Here is a 27400-nt window from a genome sequence, read left to right on the forward strand (position 1 = left end):
CTTTCATTATTGCTTTCTTTCTGATGCTGTAATGCAGAGGCAATTTAGTTAGGCTTTTTTTTTTTCCTTTTTTGATTTCCCCTTTATTTGCTACTCCAAGTTATTTTTTGAAATAGAATTAGAGAAGGCAGAAGCAGTGATTGCTGCAGGAAAGTACTATGGAAACCTGTCATGACAACAGTTTCAAATGAAAGTGAATCTTCAGCTGTTTAAAAAGTCAAAGTATTTGTCAGATTCTAGTGTCTCCTCTAGAGGCAGAGTTGGAGAGGAAGGAAGTGTATAGAGAGGTGTTGAGGAGAAAATACATATTCTTGCTTTTCACTGGGGGAAAATGCATTTTGGGGCTTAGCTTTGCAGTTCTATTTCCTGCAATGGACTCATCTGGGACATAAAATTGCCCAGTTATTTAATGTGTTACAATGCTGTGCTAGCAATATTGTTCTTTATGGTTGATTAATTATGTTTTCTATAAAAACTAGCTTCTAAGCATATCCAACTTTTTTTTTTCTTTTTCTTTTCTTTTTTTTTTTTTTTTAACAAAAGATGGGCAAACGCTCTCCTTCTTGAAAGGGATTATTCACAAAGCTGAAAAGAAGTTACTGGTGGTGCATACAGCAGTAATTAAATAAATATACCTTTAGCATGCATTTCGGTTGTGGATGATTGTCCATATTTTCCAGATGTAAAATGCAAAGCATGATGTGAATGTATTAGATCTCAAGTCACTTGATGTTTGTTCTCTGTGCCCTTGCTAAAGAAAATACCATCAAATGCATTTTGTTATTATTAGTAAAGCACACAGAAGATGAAAGATGACATGAATATGGTACTGCTAGTAATGTTATGATTGATAGATTCACTTTGGTCTCCTGTTCATTCTCACATTCACAGTGCCGTTGAAAACTTGCTAGCTGTTTCAGCACTATGCTGATGAATAATAGTGTGGATACATCTCTATATATATGTATATGAACATGAATGTTTTTGAATTAAAATAAATGTTTGGAATGCCAGTGATTAATGACTAAAATACAGTGTCCGATGGCACTACCTGGGTGTATTTTGAAAATGTGCAGTGAATTAAAATACCAAAGTATTTCATCTACCTGCAATTACTGAAGTTCCTGGGCACATTTTGTAATGTTTGTTGGTCATGTTCATTGCTACTAGAAGTATTGGAAAGCAATATCTAGTAATGAGAATATGTAAGGGAGATGGTTTTGTTTTTTTTAAATTTAGAAAATGCTGTTTTTCTTGAAGGATTATTAAGAAAAAAAGAAGGAAAAGCCATGTTGGTGGAGAAGTCATCCTAAACTAGTTGATTAGTCTTTTATACTGTGTAAACATAGGAAAGTAGAGTCTTTCTTTTAAAATTACAGAGGTTTTATTTTCACATTTCTGACTTAAATTTTTTACTGCTGAGTTATAAAGCCTTGAAAATAATAGACATGGTGATAGTCTTTTTTGTCCTGTGAGATCCTGGTCTTTCAGATTTTGATGAGTCTGTGTGCATTTATTAAAATATGTGTACTGAATTAGAAACAGATTATGGGATTGTGCAGTCTTTGTCTGCTTTCAGCTGTAATATAGAAAGCGTTATATCACTTTGCCATTGTGCACTTGCCCTATATAGAGGTAATTAGGAAGCTTAATGCAATTGATGTCCAACTGTGACACAGTATTTTTGTAAAAGTAAAATTCTTCACTGCTTCTATAGCCTGTCTAAATGGTTAATCAAAATGGATTGACAGATTATGTGTCTGGGTTTTTTCTTTATTTTTTTTTTCCCTGTAGGTGTTTGTGACTCATAAATGCAGAATTAGACCAAAATCTGTGACTGGATAATGGAGTATTTGCAAGTACTTTACTCCACTTTTCAGAGCAGCACAACAAATAGCCTGCACTTTCCGGTGTTTATTTGTAAGGATTTATTGTTCTGTGGCCCTGCTAATCCCATCATTTCTGTTCTGTTTTTATCATAGTGCAAGAAAGTGGTTTATAAATAGTTTCTATAAATGGGTATTCCTGAAAGTACATCTGATCTGAACAATATTTTTATATAACTGTCTTTTATTGGTAAAGTAATAGGTGAAGATTGAGAAGTCATTAATGTTTTATATCCCTTCACTCTACTATGAATCATCACTTAGCTGTTTGCCAAAATCTTTGTATTCTGTTTAGTGACAACTTTATATGAGAATCAGCTGGTTAATTTTTAAATTCACTCCTGCTCCTTTTCTTTAAAGATTCATCTTGATTAATTTGGCCAGTTGCCAACAAAATGTTAAAACTTAATCTTCCATTGTAGATGATGTTTTAAATGCATATTAACTTAGAGCTTGATAATGCTTTTCAAAGAATATGGATAGCTTTATGGGTCCAAAAATTGTGGATGTTAAATAAATTTTAAGGAATTTAGAATGCAGCTGTGCACTGTGTGTGTTAGGGGAAAAAAAAAAATCCAGAACACTGTAGAAAGCTATCAGAAACCACCTTGTGTGTAGATTTTTCCCTTTGAGATAGCTATTTTGAAATATGACACACTTAGTTTGGTTTCATACCAATTAGTATATGTCATTTGTGATCACTGAAAAATTATTCCCCATGGAATACCCATCATGAAAACACAGGAATGTTTAATAACATTGAGTTCAGCTTTCTTTGTGGACAGAAATTATTTTAAATTAGAGGCTGCTGCATAGTCTGCTTCTGTGTTCTGGTTGTCCATCTGTTTAGGTAGTTTCTCTGGACTGGAAACATGACAATTGTTATGTCTTGGATAGCTCTGACCACATTGCAAAACTGAAACTGCACTAGAACTAGGTAATACCTATAAGGGCAAGAAGGTACCTCTATTCTAATGCTTTAAAGATAATAAATGCAAATATGATAATTGATTCATCCATTTATATGCAGAGAGGCATGGGCCACTGCTATGAACAGCTCGACTGTGAAAGGCTTTGTAAATAGAAATATGCTGTAGGGGAAGAATGGAGGAGACTGAGGACAGTATGTGTCAATACGGAAACTGGAAACTGAGTTTGGGAGTTGAAGGTAGCTCCAAGGAGAAAGATGTGAATGGAAGGAACTGTTGTGAGAACAAGACTACAGAAGGGCTGGAGGATGGAATGGGAAATGGATAAGGTGGAGCTGTGAAATAAGGAAGTGGTGTTTGCCTTGCTACAAATCAAGAAAGACAGGCTAAGATTAGATCTTGTTGAAAATAGTTGAGGTAAGATTAAAATGAGAACCACAGAGGTTTTTCTTTATCAGACATTGCAGTGCCTAATTACATGGGTCTAGCGTTTATAGAATGAGCTTAATCAAAAGGGAAATAAGGTAATCTTCCAAAGTCCTTGTCCGCTCAAGTGTTTGAATTAAAATGATTTATGATTTTGTTTAAACACTCAAAGGTAAACGGCATGTGTGAAATTCTGCTAGGATTCCAGGGACACAACTGAGCAGAGGCTGACCCTGGCTTTGGCAGGGTCTCGGTAAAACACATCCCAGTCTTTTTAATTGGTACTTTAATGTATCTGTCTCTCTTCAAAACTAAGGCTACACTGAGGTTCTTTCTCTACAGATAAGATATTTTGTTATTGTTAAATGCCTCTCCCAGACTGTAATTCTATTTGTGGTTTCTACTGTTGACTGTTGATTGTTAACAGGTTCTGAAATAATGCAATTAGGTGATCCAAGAAAAACGTATAAAGCATTAATAAGCCACGTGTGCATAAAGCAGAGTGAAAAATATGATTGACTAGCCATGATACTCATCTAAATAAGGTAATATAATTAATTTTGCTTTTTTCTCAGGTTAAAAATCTGCTCTTCGTCTTAATCTTCTCTGAAAAATAAGTGTTTCATTGTCTTCTTGATCTGCTACTCAATGCCACATGAAATTCTGTGTTACCTTATATTTGGAGGTGTTTTTATGGTAACAAAAGATACAAACCTTCAGGTTAGCTTGAAATGGCATACAGAACTGAACAGTATGTTTCATTAGAAAGGACAAATCTTGCATCAAAATGCTTCAGTTCCTAGGTGATGAATAATGTCCTCTGTGTGGATAAATTATGCACTTAACTCCTTATTCTTCTCTTCTTTCATCACCCTTCTTTCCTTCTGCAGGTATCACCCCCAATAAGTTCCTACTTGGGTGAAGGTTTCAAAATGCATTACTGACAGATAACTGAAGTAAGAGGTGGGGACTGGCTTTTTTCAGTAGCAGAACTGGATCCCAAATGCATGTGCTAGCTGCAGGCAAAACTAGGCACAGTAATTCTTTTTCTTTAGATGACTTCAGATCTTTTTTCTTCTTAGTAAAGTTTTTGTATAATGTAGCTTTTCCTATTTATTTTTAAAGAGATTACCCATTTATTTTTAAGAAGACTAGAAATATAAAATGTATTTCTTTAAATGTAGCATCTGTAACAGAAAGAGGTCAGTCTTGTCATGCTTCCCCTAGTGGGCAAATTTACAAGAGGGCTTGGAAGACTGATGTTACTATCAGGGGGTGGGTAACATTGCCAGCACTGAAGAAGGGTTGTTAGATGTGTAGACAGATGCTTGCTGTCTTTCAAGCTGGCCTCAGGGAAACTCAGTGAAAATGACTGCACAGGTCTATTGTTACATTTTCCTGGAACTGTAAGCAGAGCTAGGAAGGGAAAATGGAACAGGAGACGGATGTCTTCTGGCTTATTTGAACTAGCCTATCTCTGCCTTGCAAGGCCTTGAGCAGCCCTGGTAGACCCTCCTTTGAGCAGGGAGGTGGCTTAGGTGATCTCCAGCGACCCCTGCCAACAACAACTATTCTGTGATTCTATGATTCTTCAAATTATCTGCAGACCTGAAGTAACCTGTAGGTGGGTGATACAAGGAATTTGAACATTTGAAAAAAAATGTTTTGAAATGTGATCCAACAGCAAATCTGGCATTGATGGAGATCTGTCTTTAGTTGAATATGAAAATAATAACTGAAAAGAATTTAAAATAAAGTAACCATGAAAAGTTCATTCCTTTTAAATATTTGAGGGCACTTCAGAGCTGTTGACAATATGTGCACAGATTCCAGAAATGAGATATTGTCACTTGCATAGGTAATTATTATCTTGTTGCAAAGACTAGCAAGAGAACAAGAAAACCCAGATGGCTTTTGGTAGATATTTAAATCATTTGGCGCATACCATTTAGAGGATATTTTGTCTGAAATTGGATTTTTTTTTGTAAATAGAGAAAAAAAATACTACAACACACCAATTTCAAATCATGATTGTTAAGACTGAGTTAAAAGTAAAACCTGACAGTTCTGTTTTGTAATGGATTTGTTCAACCAGTTGACAGAGTGAGCATGTACATAATGATATTATGGGGTGGGAGAAAACATCTGATCACAAGCTGATCCAAAGATCAGAGTTAGTAATGAGATTTTGTGTCCTTATAATTCTGTGTTTCACTGATGGGACTTGAGTCAGCAGGTGCAAGTCAGAGTTGCACAAGGACAAGAGAAGTGCTACAACCTTGCCCTCTACTCTCTGACCTTCGTCAGAAAGTTATAGCTGTGTTTTTAATAGAGAAGCCACATCTTCAGATTGACTGACCAACTGGTTCATTATTGATGAGGGCTTTAGAGATTGGTCAAGTAGTGTAAGAGGTGAGAGAACCATTTTAAGAAGCTTGATTTGGCTCAAATGCCCTCATTTCTTTGTTGCCCGTTAGGTTTTTCATTTTGTGTGATCTCTACACTCAAATACAGCATTGTAGGATAAAATTTGTAATTGGTATGGGCTAGTTGGTCTAGCTGATCTGCCCTCACAGGCAACAGGTACTTAACTTTGAAATTGCTGTCACATTGATAGCCTAAGGCTTGGTAAACTTTAGAATATTGCTTGATGTTTCATTAGATAAGTCTTTACAACAGTTCCTGATGCCTTTCTGTTCCATTAGCTTTTAGCCATCTGTTGCTTTGATTACACTATTATAGTGAATAAGTGTTTTGGCAAGCTATTTAGCTGTGTTGAAAAATCTTGTTTCTTTGCTTTCTAGTATTTTATTGCTGCTGGGTTTTTTGATTTTTTTGTTGTTGTTGTTGTTGTGTTTTTTCCTCAACCTTTGTAGTGCAATGCTTCTTGTTTTATTCTTCTTCTTACTCTAAGAAACAAAAGTCTGACCTAATTTGAGGACATGATGAGGCTGTTTATGGCTGTTTTCCTTTCCTGTGAAAGTCCTCCTACCAAAAGAAGTTGTGTATTCTAAACATGGGCTCACAGGAGGTAGATGTTATAACCTAACCATATTGAAAAGTTTAGCTTTGGGATTATTGTCTCTTAAGGGTTAAAGTGTGCTTTTCTAGAGTCTAGCCAATGTGTCATGTCAGTATTACCTTCTATAGAAAATTGTAACGTCTTAACCTCTCACTCCTCCCAACACTGTAAAGGTCAAAACAGGAAGAACTGGAAGATGATTAGAAAGAAGTCTGTATTCTCTGGCTTTACATTGTCAATTTGACCTTTTCTTGTATTGCTCAAATTTTAACGATGAACAGAGTAAAAGACAGATGGAGTGATAATGAACATAGAGACGTGCTTCCCTAAGTAGGTTCATTTTTAGGAGTTGTGATATACCAATTAATTTTTTTAAAGCATGGAATTTTGGAAATGGAATAAAATACTGGTTTTAGTCTGCAGCTGAATTTCGTTGGCATTTAATTTCTACTTTTAATTTTTTGTTAATTTTTCCTGCAATTAAAATAGCTGAGTGGTACTGCAAAGCAAAAATTCCAACAATTCTTAGTAAACTGATAATTGTGCTCAACAGATCATTTTGCCTTGGCTGTGAAATGGCTGAGTTTCCTTCACTGCTTACCTGCTTGAGCTCTTTAAACTGAATTGCAACTTTTCCTGGAGTAACTTCTCACTTTTTTCACTTTAGGTGTCTGTAAGAGATGACTAAGAACAACTTGTAATTGGTAGTTGCAAGTGCTTACAAACCCTTCCTCAAGGGTCCCTTTGGTCTTCAAGTAGTAGTACTTGTCAGTAGGGGTAGTGATGTTATTTATGGGAAAAGTATTTGAAGGAGACAGTGTGTTGTAATGGTAGCAAGATGGGAGAAGGAGTAAATATTGTAAATGAAGATCTGACTGGGGATTTTTAACCTCAAAAAGGGGTCTTTTTTTTGGATTATTTCACTGACCTTGTAAAGCTGTGTTGTGTTGGAAATTGCAACTGATCTCATGCAAACAAAATGAGCTGTGTGAAGTAAACATAGAAAAGAAACTGAAATAGTTCTCTATATAGTAAATCTGCTATCAAATGAAATTATTTAATACTAAGTGCCAGTCAAAGATACTCAGAAGTATCGTTCTGGAAACTGGTTTTGCATTTACTCTGGAAGGACAGCAGTAACCCTGTCAGCGAATATATGTTAGTTTACAAGTTTGGTTATTTCAGTGTGTGTCCTGTTCTAGGGTCATTGTATTTTAATGCTGATTATTTCTTGAAGACTAGGGAATGTTATGTTTTTATTCAAAATATTATTCATGATATTTCTTGCTTGCCACATTCTCAGACCAGTCTGTTGAATTCATATGTGGACTAATTAGTAATTATGGACCTTTCTTCAGCTAAGCAACGTATGTAATTATTTTTGTATTGTGTTACACTTTTAGTGCTTGTGTATGGGACATGGTAAATGTTTTACCACATAAGAGGTAAGAATGTGGCAGCACGCTGAAATCACAGCTGTTGAGTAATATATGTATGTACGTATGAATAGAGTGAAAACTTCCAATTGTGCTCTTGCCACAGCCTTTACTGAATAGGGTCATCTGTCCTCTGCAGAATAATAAAGATTTTCAGTCAGTCTCTGTTCTGATTTTAGTAAGCAAAACAGAAATGCTCTTATGTACATTAGTAGCTATGGAATGTAATTTCTAAGTGAGTGACTGGTTCAAGTTGGACTTTGCCTTATATGGTGCTTCCAAACTGTCATGTGAAAGAACATTTCCTTGGAGAGCTGTTCTGATTATGTGGTGCGGGCATTTGTGAAATTTAACTACATGATAGTTAGCAATTAGATTTATAACATTCATTTTGATGTACTTTATGAAAGTAGTTTAATTGTCACGGGTAGTATTGACCATAAATATTTTGGGCAATTAACACATCTTCATTTGAGAAGGAAGTTAATAGTCTACACAGGTGAAAACCCTGCAGCATGAGGTCATATGGGCAGATTTACACTGGGTAAAGAAATAATGATGTGGAGTTACCTAAGACAGCACTGGTTGAAGAAAGGTCTACCTGGTGAATTCCATACCCTGAGAAGATAAGAGTGTGTTTGGAAGCTGTGTTTGTAGCACTCGAGACAATTAGTTTTGTCTGTCATCCAAGTTTCTTATTTTTGGTTCAGCCTTATGCTAGGAGTCTTCCTGTCCCCAAATTAGCTCAGTGTCATCACCACACTCCCTTGTGAGGAGCAGGCTTGCTCGTCCAAGCTGTGTTTCTAATGATGAAGAAGAATATTGCTCTTTATTTAGCCATGCTTTCAGAAGATTGTTCTGATAACACTAGTGGCAATCCTAAAATAAGACTACAATGTTGGACATTATAAAATAGTTGCAGTGTTGGCAGCTGACAGAAAAAAATGACTTGGTTCTATCCTAGGAGATATTTTCAAATTAGAAATGTGGTATGTATTTATTTGTGGTGGGTTGGCCCTGGCTGGGCACCAGGTGCCCACCAAAGCCTCTTTATCACTCCCCCTCCTCAGCTCGACAGGGGAGAGAAAATATAATGAAAGGCTTGTGGGTTGAGATAAAGGAGAGATCACTCTGCAGAATGACTGTAAGTGTCATGCTGGACTGGACAGCATCTTCTGGGTTATTGAGTCTAGTTGCCTACTCTTGAAAACAGCCACGTAATATAATTGGGAAAAAACCATACATACTTAATGACTGCATATCACTGATTTTTCTTCTTGGCTATAATGGTCTACAGAACAAAATGTGGTGGGGTAAAATGAATTGAAAATTATGTTAGTAAAATGAACAGTTCTCAACAATAGAGAAAATGAGCAAATGCGTTTGGTACAAACAACTCTTCGTAGTTGCTGAATGAGTATCTTTTGCTAAAACATACATTGACACACCCATGTCTTTTTTCAAGTGATGGCTAATATCACCCTTCTGACTGAGCTATTTAATGTATTGTCTGATGGATGCTGAGAAATGTGAATGTTTTTAAGTATTTGTGAGAGTTGCTCTCATTGTAGAACTTGCTTTTGAGCAAGTTGATAAGTTGATTTTTTTTCTTTTTATTTTTTTCTTCATATGTTGAACTGATGATTCACTGAGTCTTCCTAAGCTCTTAAATTTGTGGAATTTAGTTTCCGTAGATCTGTAACATATTATGTTGTGACATGCCAGATGGAGGAGTGCTTTGAATGGAGAAGGGTATTATTGGTGGACTTAACTCCACCTCTGCTTAGCTCCCTGCTTCATTAGAATATTTACAATCTGAAGATCACTGTAGTTAATCTTTGAGTAGGTGGTGTTGTAGGCCTACGGTTTGTGGGGTCATGGTTTTATTTCACTTGTGTATGGTTGTGTTTACGCACATTAGATTATACTGTATTGCTAACATATTACTAAATGCTGTACTATTTTTCTTTGCCCTCTACTCTCTTGATTGCCATAAAGTTTATGGCATATGTACAAATATTTTTAGGATGCTAATTTATTGTGTAAAAGGGTGTTTTCTTGTAAGACCCTACCTTGTGTGAGAAGCAGACTTGTGTCTTGCTGTTGCTCTAACTGCCCATACATTTTTACATAATTAAACCAGCCTGCATTGAGTTTGGTAAAAACTACTACTTCTGAGCCTTTGTTTACAAAATAAGACAGTTAAAACAAAAAGGAACATAGGATCTTACAGACAGAAATTCTAAGGAGAATACTTACAGATTGCTAGGTGTAGTTGCCTGCAGTGGCAGACAACTTGATTATAAAATACTGCTAATGAACCCATTAAATTCCATTTCAAAAATAGTTATGTTATTTTCTCTATTGTTCCTGTTGGAAAGCTGTTTTGAATATTATTCTCTGATGTGATTCCATTTTCCGTTGTAGATCACTTCTACAGTCAGTTTGCAGAAAATGCTTGCTTTCCATTTGATAAAAATTGTGACAATCTTTTGAAACTCTGAAATGTTTGGCTTTAAGCTTTCTCAAATAGAAGGAAAATATTATGGACAAATTCTTATAAATAAAGTCTGTTGGTAGTGGCAAATTCTGCACACTGATCCTGAATTTTTTGTCCAGTGTGTATTAATGATAAACTGTCTAATTTTGAGATATGTATGCAAACCTGAAAGTACAATCGTTCGTTGTCTTCCTTCTTTCCAACATTTTCTTTCCACATAATAATTTTTGTCCCAAGAGGTGCTGAATTTTTTTTTTAACATATTGTCTAAACCTGGAAACTAGTTGTGCATAAAAATGCAGATCTCTTAGGATTAGTGATAAACCAACAATGGACTTTATATAGCCTGTCTGGGGCATATGAAACACAAACTGTTTTTTGAGAGAGAAATACTATGTATGAAACAACCAAAAAAGATATTTTATTGTACATTGTCAGGGTTTTAATGTCTTCTTTAATTCCTGTTATACAAGATAATACAAGAGCTAGCAGCCCTCTGTCATTGGTCATGTCCACAATTTAAATCAAAGAAGAAATAGGCCACCTGCATAATCTTTGTTCTATTGTGATTTTAACTTTGTTACTGGGTTTGGAAGATGCTATGAATGAATAGCAGGTTTCCATAATGATGTGTTTTGGTTATTCCCTAACTATTCCTAAATTCAGAATGAATTGACAACTTTTGACTAAGAACAATTCTTTTGAAACATATCTCAGGCTCTGCTGAAGCACATTTTTATGTCTTTCTTGACCAGCAGCTGCAGAGTTAGTTAAGTGGGAGCTCTGAGATTCATCTTTTGTCTGAAATTATTTGTGCCTATACTGCCTGTTAGTCAGGAAAGTATCTGACCATTGGTTATTCAAGGCCAGATAGTGCCCTGCTCACTTCTTGATGCTGTTCTGGTTTTTTGTTTGTTGATATATGAACACTAGAGTCTGACTGAAACCTGGTTGAATGCTCTTATTATAGCAGTAAAGTATTGATTTTATATTACTGACTGTCTGGGTTTATAGTTGTGTAACTATTCTGTAAGAATTAGAACAATTTCAACAGGAAAGACTGGTAAATGACATGAGTCTTTTCTATCTTTGCTTTCCTTCCTTTCAGTTTCATTCTCTTTCTTCCTTCCAGTTTCTTTTCATTTTATTCCCCATCCTCTTCCCATTTATGTTTTCTTTCTCTTGTTCATTCTGTCCCCAAATTCCCTCCTTGCATTATACTACTCTTCATTTTCTGACATCCCATTAATCTTCCAGTCTTTATGGCTTACTTTCCCACCTCCACAAGCACACCCACAGGATGCTTAGAAATTTTACAGCATACCCAGTTGTCAAAAAACTAAACCTACAAGTCCCAGACCCATAATACTATGCTGGGAATGCTCATTAACACCCACACTGTTTGGAAAAAGAAATTGGTACAGTTAGTATGAGGTCTGCAAACCATAATACATGCCTAATATTCCTTTGCTTTCCACTAAACCTGGAAACTCCTCATTGGAGTTAGGGAAGGAGATGGGATCTGGCTTTTTTTGCTTCAACTATGGTTCTGATCTTTGCAGAAACCCTAGAAAGACTGACATGAATGTGTAGTTACAGTGCTGTGACCTCTGAAACATTAGGTTTGAGGAGAATGCACTGTTCATCAGTGAATCAGAAAACCTGTTGCAGTAGGTGGATGTACCAGCAAGTGAATCCTCAGCACAGCAGCCGCATCGTAGCTTTACTGCTGTGGTATCAGTGCAGGTTCCCCACACATGAAAAGCAGATGATCCTACCCTCTCGCTTTGACTCAGGAGCGTCTGGCTGAAAAAACCCTGTGACCTGAGGAAGGTGAAGCAGAGTTGCATTGGTCTTACACCAGACCCTTCCAATGTTAATGGCTACTACTGCTGCAGCCACCGGCAGGCAGAGCGCAATGGTGTAAGGTCTCACTGCCAGAGAAGGGTCAAAGAGGGGTTTCTAGTGGCATGTGCCTGTGGTCTCAGATGCTTCTGCTCAGTCTGAGTGCCAGGATTTCTGCCAGATCATGTTCTTTACTGCTGGCAGAAGTCACTAAGAAAAATGACAAAAGATTGCATCTCTAATGTGTGTATGATCAACTGATCGCCCCCTCCACTAATTGCCTGTGAATGCTAAATAAAAAAGCAGTATTCAGTGTATGGATGACAGTGCGTAGTTTCCAAAGGCAATAATTTGTGGCTTTTCTCTTGCTAAATAGCACCCATGCCAGTGTTTAATGTTGCTTAGTGGAATTATCATCAGATTTAATCTTAATCAAAGGTCTCTTAAACAATGGACCTGAACAGTTTTTGGATAGTTTTCGCTCTCCTGTGTTTTGGAAAAGCTCTGAACAATGCGGAAAAACTTGGGCACTTTTTTTTTTTTTTTTTTTTTTAGGCTTTGGAAATGATCCTGGTGTTGCTTTACACTCTTAATTCTGCTGTGAGGCAGGTGAATTTATTGTCAGCGTTAGAAATAGAAATGTGGAAATATGAGCTTAAATTCTGCAGTAGTCAGTAGTAGGAGCTTGACCTGCTTGCCTTTGCTTGTCCTTGGTTAATATTTTTTTTTAAGCCTGTATCACATTTAATTAACTGTTTGGCACTTACATAACAGTACTGTAACAGTTATCGCGTGTTAAAGCAATATTACTAGCTACACCATAGCTGAATAGAGCTGTACTGTAACTAACCTCAGAATTATTGGATCAATCACTAATAACTCACCCCAGGTTAGATATAGCCAGCAGTGCTTCCAGTTATTTTTTTTCCATTCTTCTTATTCAGAGGATACACCAAAGGAAGCTAAGCAAAGCATTGCTAAGCAATCAAAGGAAATCAATCCTCTCCTTTACCCACTGTTCTCTGTTATGCAGTAAGGATGCCAGTTATTTAATGTTAAATGAAATTAATTAGCAGACTGAACTTGAAGATGAACTTGCCTCATCATGGGTTAAAAACCCCCTATAGTACAGTTAAAGATAATTATTTTTTAAAATCTTCTTTCTCTAGAATCCTACTCAAGTGGGAACTGCTCTCCAGGTTTTCCATAACCTCGGGACTTTGAAGGATACCGTTGCTAATGTGGTGGATGGGTACTGCACAGTTCTGGAGGAGAACATAAAAAATGCTTTGGACATCAAAGTATTGACCCAACCATCTCAAACTGTTACAAGAGGTATGATACTTGTTTTACAGAGAATGATAACTGATTTTTTTGACAGAAGTACAGTATGTTGTCAAATGGAAGAAACTGTCACATCCAGGTCTGTTATAATAACATTTCCCTGCTTGCCTTAACCAGTAGAGGATAGGAGTAGGCATGTCTCAGAATTCATTTAAGACAATGCCAAAATTTGGTCTGTTTGTTGTTATTGGGCTCACAAGTTTTTCCTGATATGCACAGAGAACCGTCCTCATTGGTTTACAAATCTGCAGCATTTTCTTAGCAGTTTGTCACGGAAAGGTGAATCTAAATTCTGCTTTCTTTGTGTTGGTGGAAGGATCATGGCTAGAAATTATTTGCAAGCAATGGAGCAAGCCTGAAACTACATTGTGACACTTTTGTCGGATGGAAGTTGTTTCAAAGCAGTATATTCAATATGAAGAAATGTTGCAGTTAAGTGTTTAGATCCCACATGTTAGCTCAGATACCAAACACTGAAGAATTGGGTGGGCAGGTGAATTTGAAGTTTGGCAGTATGAACACATAAAACTTTTTAAAAAAAATTTTTGCCGCAAGTTGAGGATCCAAAAGCATAATCACTAGTATAATAAAGAAATACAGCCCCTCTCAAGGAAAGTGATGGTTTAGAAGCTGGATGCCCTTCAGCTGAGTATCACTTTTTTTAGCAGTTCACCTATGCATTTAAGTCCTGAGCTGGTAATAACTGTATTTTTCACATCTACTCTCTCTGCCATTTCACTTTGCTGTTACATCCTGCAACAGTGCTCACTGCATTACCTTGATGTTTCAGTGGAGGTCTGAATTGGTAGAGCAGATAACAGTGACGAACGTTGAAGAATGCCCACCGAAATTCAGAGTTTAGTTGACCTCTCAGCTGAGACAACTGAGGCCATTCACAAAACTCTCTTTTAAAGCTACTTTAGGCTGCTTTGATTTAAAAAAAAAAATAAATAAAATTTTATGTCACAGTGCATAGAGACCTGTATTTCTAATATTTTAATTTTCATATCTGAAAGCTGAAATGTGCTGCTGTGTGTTTTTAAAAAACATTTAGGTGGCCCTGGTCGAGCTGCTATGCCAACACCTGGGAACACAGCAGCTTTTCGAGCAGCTCTCTGGACAAACATGGAGAAACTCATGGATCAGATCTGTGCCGCTTGTGGACAGGTACTCAGCAGCTAATTCCTGTTTGTCTAGTCATGCAATTTTGCATATAAGATGTTAGGTGTCACTTTTCGTCTCAATAAATTCTTACAGGTGCAGCATTTGCAGAAAGTACTGACAAAGAAAAGAGATCCTGTGTCGCATGTCTGCTTCATAGAGGAAATAGTTAAGGTAAAGTTTTAATTTAGCTGAATATGTTTTAGTAATTTTGTTAAGGAAAATGTGATGAGGGAATGCTTTTGTTTACAATTTTACAGTTCCATAAAAATTTTGTAATTAAATTAATGGAAAAGTGTTGAAAGTCAAACTAACATTGAAAGCTGTATTTATGGTCTGTGGGTTACATCTGTAGGGTGTAAACATGTTCTTTTTATAATAATTTATTTTGTTTTCTTTAAAGGGAGCTGATAAGGCAACCCTGTCAGTTTTTATTACTGATCATTAATGTCATTCCATAAAATACCATGTGATTTGAGTAATTAATTAAGTCTGTTAGTTTGCATAGGAGAATGTATCTTCATCTAACACTTTCAGCCATCTGTTTCTCTACTTGGCAATTTCTTCCTTGAAAAATAATCATGGCTGTTCTTTTGAATACCTATTCTTTTCCATTTGATTGCATTTTTTTCTACTCATATTTGGAATAATTTGATTAATGGTCTTCTTCAGTGTTAGGAACAGAATTACTGAAGCTATCTCATCTACCTTAGTAGATGAGAAGAAAGAAAAACAAAAGATGTGTTTATGCAGACATCTCCTTTTCCAAGTAGATGACTGGATTTTTAATTTAAATGAATTTAATTTTTGAAATATGTTGGGAAAACTCTTCATATGCAAATATGGTCTTCTCAATAGTGAAAGCAAATAATGAAGGTTAAATACAGCTTTTAAGTTTATCTATCTGTTAAGCCCATCTCCAAAAGGTGTTGCGGTGTTGCACAGAACATCACTTTTCTATGAGGCACTTCAAGCTTCTCTTTCTGTGTTGTAAAAAAAAAAAAACTAACACAAAACAACTCAAAAAGTTTATAAACTTTTAGCATATTTCTTCATTAAAGAGTTTGATCTGACAAAAACTATCTATTGCTGCTTTGGTGATGCCCTTCAGTAGATCAGCATGTTTAAGGAGAAGCATAGAAACCTGGAGAGAGAAGGAGGAACTCTAGAAGGCTCAGGAAGAGTTTGGATGGAAAGGGAATTTAGATAAATGAGCTTTCAGTGTTCGTGAGTGGCTCCCACCCTAAGCGTGTGCTTCACACTTTCGCTCTTCCCTTTTGTAGAACAGCACTTGAAAAGGGGATAGGGGTTTTTCCAGTTGTCAAGGATGATAGTAGAGGGAAGCCAAAGGAAATCTTTTATCATGCTGGAGAATAAATGAACAGGGAAAACGAATCTCAATAGAAGCTACATGCAGAGTAAGGAAACACTCATTAGAAACTAAAATAAAAGGCATGTTATGTGATCTCTCTTATTATTCTTCCTTCCTTTTGATTTCATACTACGGAATTGCATCTAAGTGAAAAATTGTATTTCCCAAATAAAGACCATCTATTTGTTTCTCCACAGTTATCACTCCTCCAGTTACTTGGCTCTTCAACAGGTGGTTTGGTGTAGTATAACACCAAGCTGGACAGTTGTCTTTCTCAGTGAGGCAGCTAAGGAGTAGTGATACATCCTTGCCTAATGCTACCAGAACTCTCTCAGCATGACACGGTACTGCTGGTAGCACTGATGCTTTACTTTCTTCTTGCCTGAGGTGGTTTAGTGCAGCACAGTGTTTTTCTTGGCCCTTCTCGCAGTTGTACCATTTGTTCTAGTGTCCCTTGAAAGGGATATAGCACCAGCCTGCAGATGGGTGAAGTCACACCAAACAGGAGAGCTGTTATTTAGACAAAACCAAACAAGGACTACATGCTGCTGAAATTCAAGAGTGTATATACAGATGGCTGTATGGGAGAGTATGAATTCTTGTGTACTTTGAAAATAGATATAAGTAAGAAATTGGTATTTTGCTGTTTAATAATGAAGATTTCATCTTGTATTAATCCAAACTGAAACAACGTGCTTTCCTCGGAAAGTGTTCTGGAGAAGGAGAAAAGTTGGATTTGTATTCAAATCATTAATATTCAAACATTCAAATTCATTAATAAACTGAGCAAATGAACAAAACAAACTAAAGGTACTAACATTATACCAATTCGCTAGGGCAGCATGCCCACGCCAGAAGATAGGAAAACGAATCATCCACTCTACAGTCTGTGCACTAATTACTGTTACTGATGTCAACATTATTATTATAGTCATCTTCTGCAGCAGCTGCAGTACCACTTTGCCTGTCCATCTGCTTCCTTGTTTTGATTACTGCAGTGAAAGTATCATCCTAGGAAGCATAAGAGAGGAGGAGACCCAGCTTTTTTAAAGCACAAGTCCTTTAATAGCAAGGAAGCTACTTGCCTTTTTTTTTTTTTAATCATTCTTTCTTTCTTTCTACTGGGAATTTTTTGTGTCTTTCTCTTCACAGATAGCCCAACAAGCGTTTTTTCCAATTTTGTATTTTGATCTCAAACATGTGCTTTCTGGCCTTCTAATGACCTGTCACCATAATAATATTTAGTAGTGTTGTATCGTATTGTATCCAAAGATGTAGTTTTAAAAACACTAACTAATTAATTAATTAAAGGAGTCACAAAAACTCTCTGTTTAAAAAAACTCTCTGTTTAAAAAAAAAAAGAAACAAAACAAAAATCTGACAGATGGAGAAACTGAGGCATAGAACTTCTAACATTTATAAAACCTGGAGTTCAGCAGAAGGGCAGTGATGACACCTGCATCTTTTCTACACTATGGTTTCTGTTAAAGAATTCACTTCTAGATTTTTCCACCATTAGATGTAGCAAATAGTTAAGTGACATGCCCGGGCTTACATGAGTGTCATGAAGAATCTGAAGATTAAATTTACACTGCACTTTTTTTCTACTCCTTCCCTTTGCAGATCTAGATTTTGGTATTTTTCCTTTACCACAACATGAAATGAATGCAGTTTTTGAAAGAAATCTTGCACTCATAGTACATTGTAAAAAAAAGTTAAATTTCATACTAGTAATGAAGTAATAGATTTACTATTAATCTATAAATATTAAAATCACAGATTTAATTTCCAAAAAAGATCTATGAGATATTTAAAGGAGAAATACATTTCTTTTAAGACTGAATGGACATTTTTGTGGTTTTATCTAAGAAAAAAGGCCTTTTATTGCTATATTTTAGTTGAGGAGCAAGGCTAAAAGAATTTGGAATTCATTAAATTCTGATTTCTAGTTTTGGAAAAACAAATAGAGAATTAATTGTATACATTTTTTAAACGGTAGGTTTATTGTTTTCATAATGTTGAGGGTAAAAATTAAAATTACAAGTGAGATTTAAATAATGTAAAATTGATTTTTTTTGTTCACCTAATGACTGGTTATTTATATCACTGCTTTCAATTGGTTAATTCACCTTCAGAGAGCTAATAGGTTACTCCAGTTTATTCTGCTTTACTGCTTCTCTCTTTCAATGTGTAGTGACTAATCCTGCCTCAGCTGTTGTAGTACCTAAGCTACAATTGACTTCAGTGTACATCGCAGAAGAACATATCTTTCTGTGACAGCCACCTTCCTAATTAGAGATAAGAATGCCTCTAAGCCCCTTGTAAAGAGTTGAAAATGATCTCTGATCCTCATCTATTTTGGGTCCTTCACTCCTACATAGGCATCAGGGAACAGTTCTGCGAAGTGAGAAGCAGCCTTAAAAGCAACAAATCATTTTGTAGGGAGGGTTTGGGGTGGTCCATAGAAAGGGTGAGCTGGGGTCTCTCTACTGGGCAGAAGGGTACTCCCTGTGAGAGGACAGATTTGCCCTTGATTGCCTTTAGTCTGCTGATGTCCCGCTTGTTAGAAGCTAAGGCACAACGCAAACCCTGTAATTTACATAAGCTTCTGGGTAAAAAAGTGAGCTGAGAGTTGTCGGGAGTGTTATTATGTACTTTGCAGAGGGCTTTTATCATTGCCTCTCCTGATGAATGTTTTGTGAGTAAGCAGGCTATTTTCCTGAGTTGTCAACACTGGCAATATGAGGTGTTAACGATACAGAAGGAAATGTCCTCATCATTACATAAGATAAAGAAAATAAATGGAAAATATAAATGTTTATTACCCAAAGTGTACTTATTTTTCACCTTCTTATTTCTCCTCCCTGTCCAAACTTGTTAAAAAATGTTGCTGCTTTGAAATGATTCATATCTAACATCACATACTCCCATTCAGTTGACCCAATTAAAAAATAATCCCAAGTGGAAGAAATTGAAAAATAATTAATTACTGCTTTACATGAGTTCAGAAAATAATCTGGGTTTCACCTATTATTACAAGTATGTGATTTATTTTCCAATTTTTTTTGTAGAAGCAGGTTTGGATTACTTGCACATAATTTCTGCTGTGGTTTCTGTTTATTAAAGCAATAACAAGGTAGTTTCTGGAGATCTAAACGCGGGTTATTTAGCAGGTTTTTGATCCCCAGAAGATGCTCTTTATTTCAAACCTATAAATTGTCCTTCTGAATTCAGTTGCAAGATTTTGGAGGCCAGAAAGGTCTGTTAAAAGTCCTGATTCCAGTTTTGAGGGATCAATGTGTCCGAACAGCCATGCAAAAGTAATTTGGTTCTAATTCAAATGGGAGGATCGGAGCCTGTGCAATGGTTTTCTAACGACACTGAGTTTTCTTTAGAACTTTATTTCTGTTTCTCTGACAGAAATGTGCAGCGATAAATAAAGGGGATGGTGGAGAGGTTGCGTGGGTTAGTAGGTTGTAATGACCTTTGTTCTTTTTCACTTCTGGTTTGGTGGGGTTTGTGCAAATTGCAGTTCTGTGGTGATTGAAAATTATTAAGTCAGTTGGTTTTCAGTCAGCTTGCTATTCGAAAAGAAATGCATTTAGCGGAAATGCCACCTCTTATTATCATCGTTCTTGTCAGTCTTACCTGAACAACTCTGGGCTGGGTGGACGTGGTAACAAACCACCCTTTCATCCTTGAATTGGGTATGTTCTAGTCAAGGTGAATGCATAGTTCAAATTGCTGCTGTACATGCTAAATCAGTTCTCTGGATAGAAGAAAGCTGTCAGGTCCCTTGGGTAGTTACTGGCTTTTGGAAAGTTCATTTACGTCGAATTGATGCATATCTTGCAGGAATATGGGAGGATTAATTAATGTTTTAAGTGGTTTTGAAGATATAGGACACTGTTTAAGACCTAAGTATTTTTGTTCCTTACAAATTAGTTTTCCTGAGGAATCACTTAAGAATTCTAATATGGAAAATGCACAGTCTTAACTTTATTTTCTAGTTAAGAAGGTTATATTTTTTTTAAAAAAACCAAAACCAAACAGGTCTTGTTTCTTTTGTCAGATGCAGAGACCTTTTTAAAAATGTTGCACTACTGCTGGAAGTCTAGAAACTATTGCACCTTGGGTATAAGCTGATCAACTCAGTGTAATGAAATTCTATGCCCTGCAGTAAAACAAAAAAATCAAGGTCATTTTAAAAATCATGGTGTCATTTATTGACATCTGTTCACCTGCAATGTGTAATGTAGACAACATTAGAAATTTAAATACATTGTTCTTTTGAGAAATTTAATCTCAGCCACTTTGAGAAGACAGGAAAGATTTATTGAAAACACACTCGGAATTTGTCTGTTTCTTTACTGATTAATTGCAGTGCTGAGGATGATGGCTTTTTATTCACAGTCTAACATTTGGCAAATATGTTGCTATAGAAATAGTGCAAATAGATTTCCTTATTTCTGTCCCGTAAGATCTTGCTGTAGAAAATTGTTAAATCATTTGCATTGTTGCTTTATTGGTGGAAAAATTAGTTAGGCTGGCCTTTAAATGTCTTCTGTTTTTAGAGCAACATTCGCAAGTCCCGTATTTCTTTATGGCGGAGCCTTTGATTACAGATAGAAAACATTGTGTGTATTAGTATGCAGAGCCTGATTTCAGGAGCCTGCAGCAACTAGCTGAATGGTAATATTCACTATATTGTTTTACATTTCAAAGAGGCTTCACAATAAAGATGTTTTTCACATTCTACTCAAAGTATCAAAATTTCTACAGGGAAAAATAAGTTGGAAGTGATTGTCATGAAGTGGGAGCCAGTTTAGAATCAGTGGGTCAGATTTATTATTTGGAAGTTAGAATAGCTATTTTAGACACACACAAATATGATAATTCACAGATGGGAAATTACACTCATTAAGTTCTAAATTTACAGTGTGGAGGAAATAGAGGCATTTGTAAAAATAAATATATGTCTTTTCAGCATCTTCTTGCATTTGTGTCTAATACTGAATAAGGGGGGTACTTTCATTCTCATTTCTTGAATTTAGATATGATGTCAAATACTAAATAGTTATATTAAGAATAGCAAAGTTAATTACTAGTTCGGTATGTTTTTTAAAAATGAGGTAAGCTGTTCTGTTTTTATGTTTGAGGAGACTTTAAAACAGTTTTCCAGGCTGCAGCATTAATATTACTGTAGAGTAACAATGAATACAGATCTTCAGATATCTTTGCTCTCATGGTACTGGTACTCAGCCCACTGTTGTTCAATAGTTTATTAACTTACTAGCAGATACTGGTGAAAATAGGTTATATTTTCTGAACTGTGAAGTCAGTTCACTTCCATGTGAGTAGGTGGGAAGGGCTTTAGCACATAGATTCTGTCAGCCTGTAGTTTTTTTCAATCGAAGATAATCTTGTAATCCTGCAAACAGGCAACATTAATCTAATTTTCAAATCTATATAGCTGAGTAATAATGTCACTTCACACTATTAACAAGTCTGCACACATGCTATAATACAATGCACTAAAGATAAAAAACCTACTGAAATAAAGGATTTTTAATATGCAAGTATAAATGTTTTTTCCCCTGTTCATTCCATGCCAATAAAATAATACTGATCTGAATCCTTTCCTCACCACCAGTCATTGCATAGAAAATGGTTGAATCTGCAGTCTCTCTCAGTTGCACTGTGTGCTGTTAAGCCCTCTTTTTGAAGTTCTGAAACGCAGCTTTTTATGAACATGGGATTGCTCACGAACTGCCCAGCTGAATGGCCAGGCCCAGAGGGCGGTGATCAGTGGTGCAAAGTATAGCCGAGGGCCAGTAACTAGTGGTGCACCCCAGGGATCAATACGGTGTCCCATCCTGTTTAACACCTTCATCAATGATCTGGATGACAGGGCAGAGTGTACCCTCAGCAAGTTTGCTGATGACACAAAACTGGGAAGAGTGGCTGATGGTCCAGAGGGTCGTGCTGCCACCCAGGGGGACCTCAACACGCTGGAGAAATAGGCCAACAGGAACCTCACGAAGCTAACAAGAAATGCAAAGTCTTGCACCTGGGGAGAAACAACCCCAGGCACCAGTACATGCTGGGGGCAGCCCAGCTGGAAAGCAGCTTGGCAGAATAGGACCTGGGGGACTTGGTGGCCACCAAGTTGAACATAAGGTAGTGGTGTGCCCTTGCAGCAAAGAAGATGAATAGTATCCTGGACTGCATTAGGCAAAGTATTGCCAGCAGACTGAGGAGGTCATCCTTGCCTTTATTCACCACCAGTGAGTTCACATGTGGATACTGTGTCCAGTTCTGGGCTCCCTAGTACAAGAGAGATATGGACACACTGTAGAGAGTCTAACAAAGGGCCACATAGATGATGAAGGAACTGAAGCATCTCTCCTATGAGGAAAGGCTGAGGGAGCTGGGACTGTTCAGCCTGGAGAGGAAGCTCAGGGGGAATCTCATCAATGTATGTAAGTACCTGAAGGGAGGGTGCAGAGAAGAGAAAGCCAGGCTCTTCTCAGTGGTGCCCAGGGACAGGACCAGAGGCAACGGGCACAAACCAAAGCGCAGGAGGTTCCCTCTGAATGTGAGGAAACACCTTTTCACTGTGAGGGTGACTGAGCACTGGCACAGGTTGTCCAGGGAGGTTGTGGAATCTCCATCCTTGGAGGTGTACAAAAGCCATCCAGACATGGTCCTGGGCAACCTGCTCTAGGTGATCCTGCTTGAGCAGGAGGTTGGACCAGATGACATCCAGAGGTCCCTTCGAACCTCAACCATTCTGTGATTCTGTTGACTTGCAGCTTGACACCTCTGCCTAAAAGGCCAGTCAGCTGCTTTGAATTTGGCATCTACTAAATGTAGACATTTTCTGTCCTAGACTAGCAAAAGTGTTAAACTTTTGCCATTAGAATATTAAATTTTCAGACTTAATATGCTTGTAGTATTGGGGAAAGACTCGATTTTGTTAGTTTACAACAGAAAGATTTACTTAAGAGTACCTTATCTTAAAATACAGTTTGCTAGTCTGTGTTCACCTAGAGCGCACAAGCCTACGTTCAACTTTGTTTTCTTGAGCTGGGACAGAGAGCAGGATGAACTAGCACTGTCCAAAAGTCTCCTGGCACTGTCATTATGCAGTATTTTCACACATTCTTAATTGTTTTATCTGAAAACCCCTCTATTGTGGGGAAGTTGTATGATATTACTGTCTGTGCAGAGTATTGACAATAGTAACTTTGTAGTAATAGTTGAAACTAGTTATACAAGGTGAATACATTTTTTGCTGATTGTTGATTATGGCCTTGATTCAGCAAAGCACTTAAGCACATTCTTAATTTCACATAAATAAGGTATACCATGGAAGTCAAACAGACTGTCTGCAGCCATTCTTCTAATAAGGGTAAACTTCGCTGAATTACAGCTTACACTAATGATCTTTGTCCAGTTCATGTACACAATAAAGTGAGCCCTACTGTTGAGAAAATTCATTGCCATTTGTGGTCTAGGCTACTGGACATGCTTTGTCTGATTTATGTGTATAATTTCCATGAGCAAGTAATTCCTACGTGAATAGTACGTGTGACTGAATTTCTAAACAGTATGAGAGAGGGTGAAACTATAGTGGGTGGGCCAGACTGGAATCTGATTGTTGCGTTTTTCTGTTTTACTCTACACAGATGCAAGTGGATTACCTAGGAATAACTTTTTCAAAAGTAGCTGAGTGCTTATAGTCCTAGGAATAACTTTCAAAAGTAACTAAGTGCTTATAGTCCGTAAGTCTTTCAAAAGCATCTTTCTATTCCCCTGGTTCTGGCCAGCAAGTCAGAACAGCAGAGGGTTGTCCTAGTTTATGTTACTGGGCAGTTGTTCAGTTTGTTTCTGAAAGCAAAGAATTGACAAGAGGAAGATGGGTCTAAGCTGTCTTGCACTGACCAAGGAGTTGCCTAGGGTCTACTAAGTTGTTTGAGTGCCTGCTCAGCTGTATCAGTTCTGAGGAATAAAGTGGTCGCTAGGCACAGGAACAGCAGCAACAGTATTTTTAATTCCAGTTTGGGTTGGTAGATTATTAGTTTATCTAAGTGTAGTTTAGGTATAGGAGCATTTTCACATCAGATTTTACTGAAAAAATAGCCAGTTCTGTGGCTGATCTTAACCTCCCAGCCATTTTATAGTGGTGCAAAGTATGATTTTTATGCATATTTTCTCTGCTGTGAGATCAAAATAAAGCTGTGAACAGAGAGTACCATCGACTCAAAAATGCTAAGTTAAATGGATCTGCTTTAGGGCGAAAATCCTGTTTTGCCATTATAGTCCTACGGTTCCTTGCAATTAATGTTCATAGATTTAATTCACTTGTATTCCATCATGGGGAAAATATGTATATATCACCCTGAATCTTGCCTGTCCTAAGTTCCAGATACCATCAATTACAGTTAAGTTTCTTTTGTTGAAGAAAGAACATATTTTGTGAAAAGAGGTAATAATATTCTACTGTATGCTGAAGTGTAATAATTTCCTTCTGAGAGACTTGAAATTATATATAGATGTTTTATGTGGGATTTCTGTATATGCAATATGCACCTGAAACAGTTTTGCCCCAGGTAACAGTACCAGACTTCTTCACTTCCAAAGGTTTATGTGTTCTCTGCATTATTAAACACATACACTGATGGGGGGAAAATACAACAGAATGGTGACCTTTTTCTAGTGCTGTTGGTTATCGAATAGGAAGCTGTTGCAAAATGATTGCCACAGAGCTGAAAAGATAATCGGATGCAGTTCATTACTCATCTTGTCAGCTGCTCTTGCTACAAGGGATTGTATCACAAGATGTTAATCTGCTTGTGACTAGATTTCAAAGCAAGCATTTTTATTTTGGAGGGGGTGTAAGTAATTTAATATCTTTCAATTTTGTTTCATTTTCAGAAGCAAGAGAAATGGAAAATTCCCAATTTAAAGTCTCAGAATACTAGTTTATAAAAATATTAGTACATCCTTGTGGGTTCTGTTACAAAAATATGATGATATGCTGCAAAAAGCTATTTAATTTCAGAAGTTGTTCTTTTTAAGCTAGTGATGAGGTAGTATGTTCCTTGAATAGTGGAAGGTAGTCTGCTAGCACACTTCAGTGTGTTCTGCAAGACAACAAGTATAGACACAAGACATTTGCACCAAAAAGAGTCCCTTCTACAGGCTGAATTGCTAATGTGGATGTACCCAATGCTCGCATACATTGTCTAAAGTGAGGATATTTGGTGTAAGTGTAGAGGAGGACCAAATTCCTATCTACAGATGGGAAGATGACAAGAAAGCAATTTTAGCTAGATGACATTTTCTGAAAGTGAAAGGCCCAAAGGAGCAGTTACTTTCTGATGCTGTAGGATGTTGCTCACAGTGCTATATGCAGCATACAAACTTTCCATTACAATAAGATGAGGCAGTAGATTTGCTGTGTACATTTCAGGCAAGCAGTACTGCTCTTTCCTCTTCCACCTTCATCCTGCCTATCTTCTTAAGTCCTTGAAGAAGTTGTCTAGTACAAGGAGGAGGACATTCCCTTAATTTCCTGCTAAGCTGGAGAAAAGCACTCCTTTTGCTACCTTTTTTTTTGGTGTCATTTTCTAGTATTGTTTATTGTCAAATGGAATTGCATGTTGTATTTTAAATAGTTAAATTATAATTTCCATTGTGATCTACAGGCACAGATGTAATCTATATTAGAATACATTATTTAAAAAAAAAAACAGTGAAATACTTAAAAGTACTTAAAAACCAGTGTATTGAGTTACTGTGTAAGCAAAAGAAATTACAGGTTTAAACAAAATAAAGACATGGTTTCTGGATGCTCATGGTTGCATATGGCACTTTTTGCTCCAGCAGAAATATCTAATGCTAATGCCTTGCTGTATTCCATTTTTGGTAGCTGCAGTCCACCCACTTAAATACCCCCTGGTGCATGCGTAGGCAACAGTATTCTCTAGTTCCTGCCACAAACTCTTACATGGTCTTTTGTGTGCTATTAATCAGCAGCTATATTTCACCTCCGGAGTGACTGCATCTCAACACTGGACAAAGTGAAATCCTGTATCTTACATTATAGAAGCAAACAGTAATGGCTCTATAGGTTTTGGTTTTAGTTGGTCCAAAACTGAGGCATTAGTCATTTTTTCCCCTAAACATTTTTGACTGAGTAGTCAATCAGTATGAAATGTTATTTGAATTTTCCATGTAGATTTCCCCCCTGTTTCTCCTCATACATAATACTGTTGTTAGCCGAGACGCGGTGCCTTCCTCGCTAAAAAGTTCTGATGCAGTTAGTGACAGTATTTGCCCAGGTCAGAAGACGCAAGCCAAAGGGCAGAGGCTTAATTGGTACAACTGTGGCTACTATGCAAATGTTTACATGAGTACATATGTATATATATCTGACTTTATAATATATATGTATATGTATAGGCACATACAAAAGTTATGTATTTTTCATAAGAACATTAAATGTTGTCACATGGATGTTCCTGTTAGTTGTCACCATGTTGAATCTGACAATTAAGATAGAAATGTTGATGTGGAGGGACTACATGCAAGTTTGTTTTCAAGACCCTTTAATAATTGTATTTTCTGCTGAGATGATGACAGAGGTGTAGATGGTGATTACAGTAATGAAAAAAAAGTTGTTTGAAAGTGCTCTGTAAGTATTTTTCCACCTCCATTAGGTTATTTAGAAATTGAATTAAGTTACCATGCTGAATAGGCAAACATTGTTCCAGGTTGGGATAGAGAATATGAAAGCTAATTCATTTATTCTATAGTTGATGTGAAAGGCTATTTGTTTTATAATAATTTTCATGTTTTAAATGTGAAACCGTGAAATGAAGAGCTGAGTAATTTCATGTTTATGCTATAGTAATAAATTTACAGAAAAACAAAAACATTTTATGCAGTGCACCTTCCAAATCACTGTCTGATATTATAATTTTGCTTTGCCCATATATGAAAATAAAGTATGATTTTACAGAAAATACAGAGCTATAAAATAAGTTACTTCCGTTTCTGAATTCCTGAGTGTCCTCAAGCAGTCAAAAATGAGATTCCATCATCCCAGTTTATTTTAGTATTCTATGTTAATTCTCATACATTTAACAAGTATGAGTCCGACAGCATAAAAGATGTTCTCTTTCAATTCTCAACACATGAACCATAAATTTTATCTTTCTTTGAATATCTTTAGAGATGAGGGGTAGGGTTGGATGAGTTCCTCATCTAATCTCAGCATTTGTGAAAACATTCTATCTGATAATCTTTTTTTAGATGTCTGAGTGTACCTTTGACTGATTTTCAGGTTTTGTATCAATTCTTTAAGATGGAACTGAAACTTGAACTTGAACTTGCAGTCTTTCAATGACTAAATCTTAAAGTGGGGTGCAGTGGTACCCTGTTAATGGATGACGTTCTAAACACCTTAATT

The 27400-nt window shown here is 36.6% G+C and overlaps 1 protein-coding gene across 1 annotated transcript in view; it reads left to right on the forward strand.

Annotated features, from left to right (window-relative positions):
• COG5 (component of oligomeric golgi complex 5) overlaps nucleotides 1–27400 on the forward strand; it is a 194023-nt gene that overhangs the window by 115472 nt on the left and 51151 nt on the right. Inside the window, exons 8-10 of the mRNA XM_086480612.1 lie at nucleotides 13214–13379; nucleotides 14443–14555; nucleotides 14646–14723. Coding sequence (XP_086336738.1) covers nucleotides 13214–13379; nucleotides 14443–14555; nucleotides 14646–14723 — 357 coding nt within the window. The remainder of the gene's footprint in view (nucleotides 1–13213; nucleotides 13380–14442; nucleotides 14556–14645; nucleotides 14724–27400) is intronic.

Source organism: Leptosomus discolor, chromosome 1, assembly GCF_034619465.1.
Source record: "Leptosomus discolor isolate bLepDis1 chromosome 1, bLepDis1.hap2, whole genome shotgun sequence".
In the NCBI taxonomy this organism is placed as follows: domain Eukaryota; kingdom Metazoa; phylum Chordata; class Aves; order Leptosomiformes; family Leptosomidae; genus Leptosomus; species Leptosomus discolor.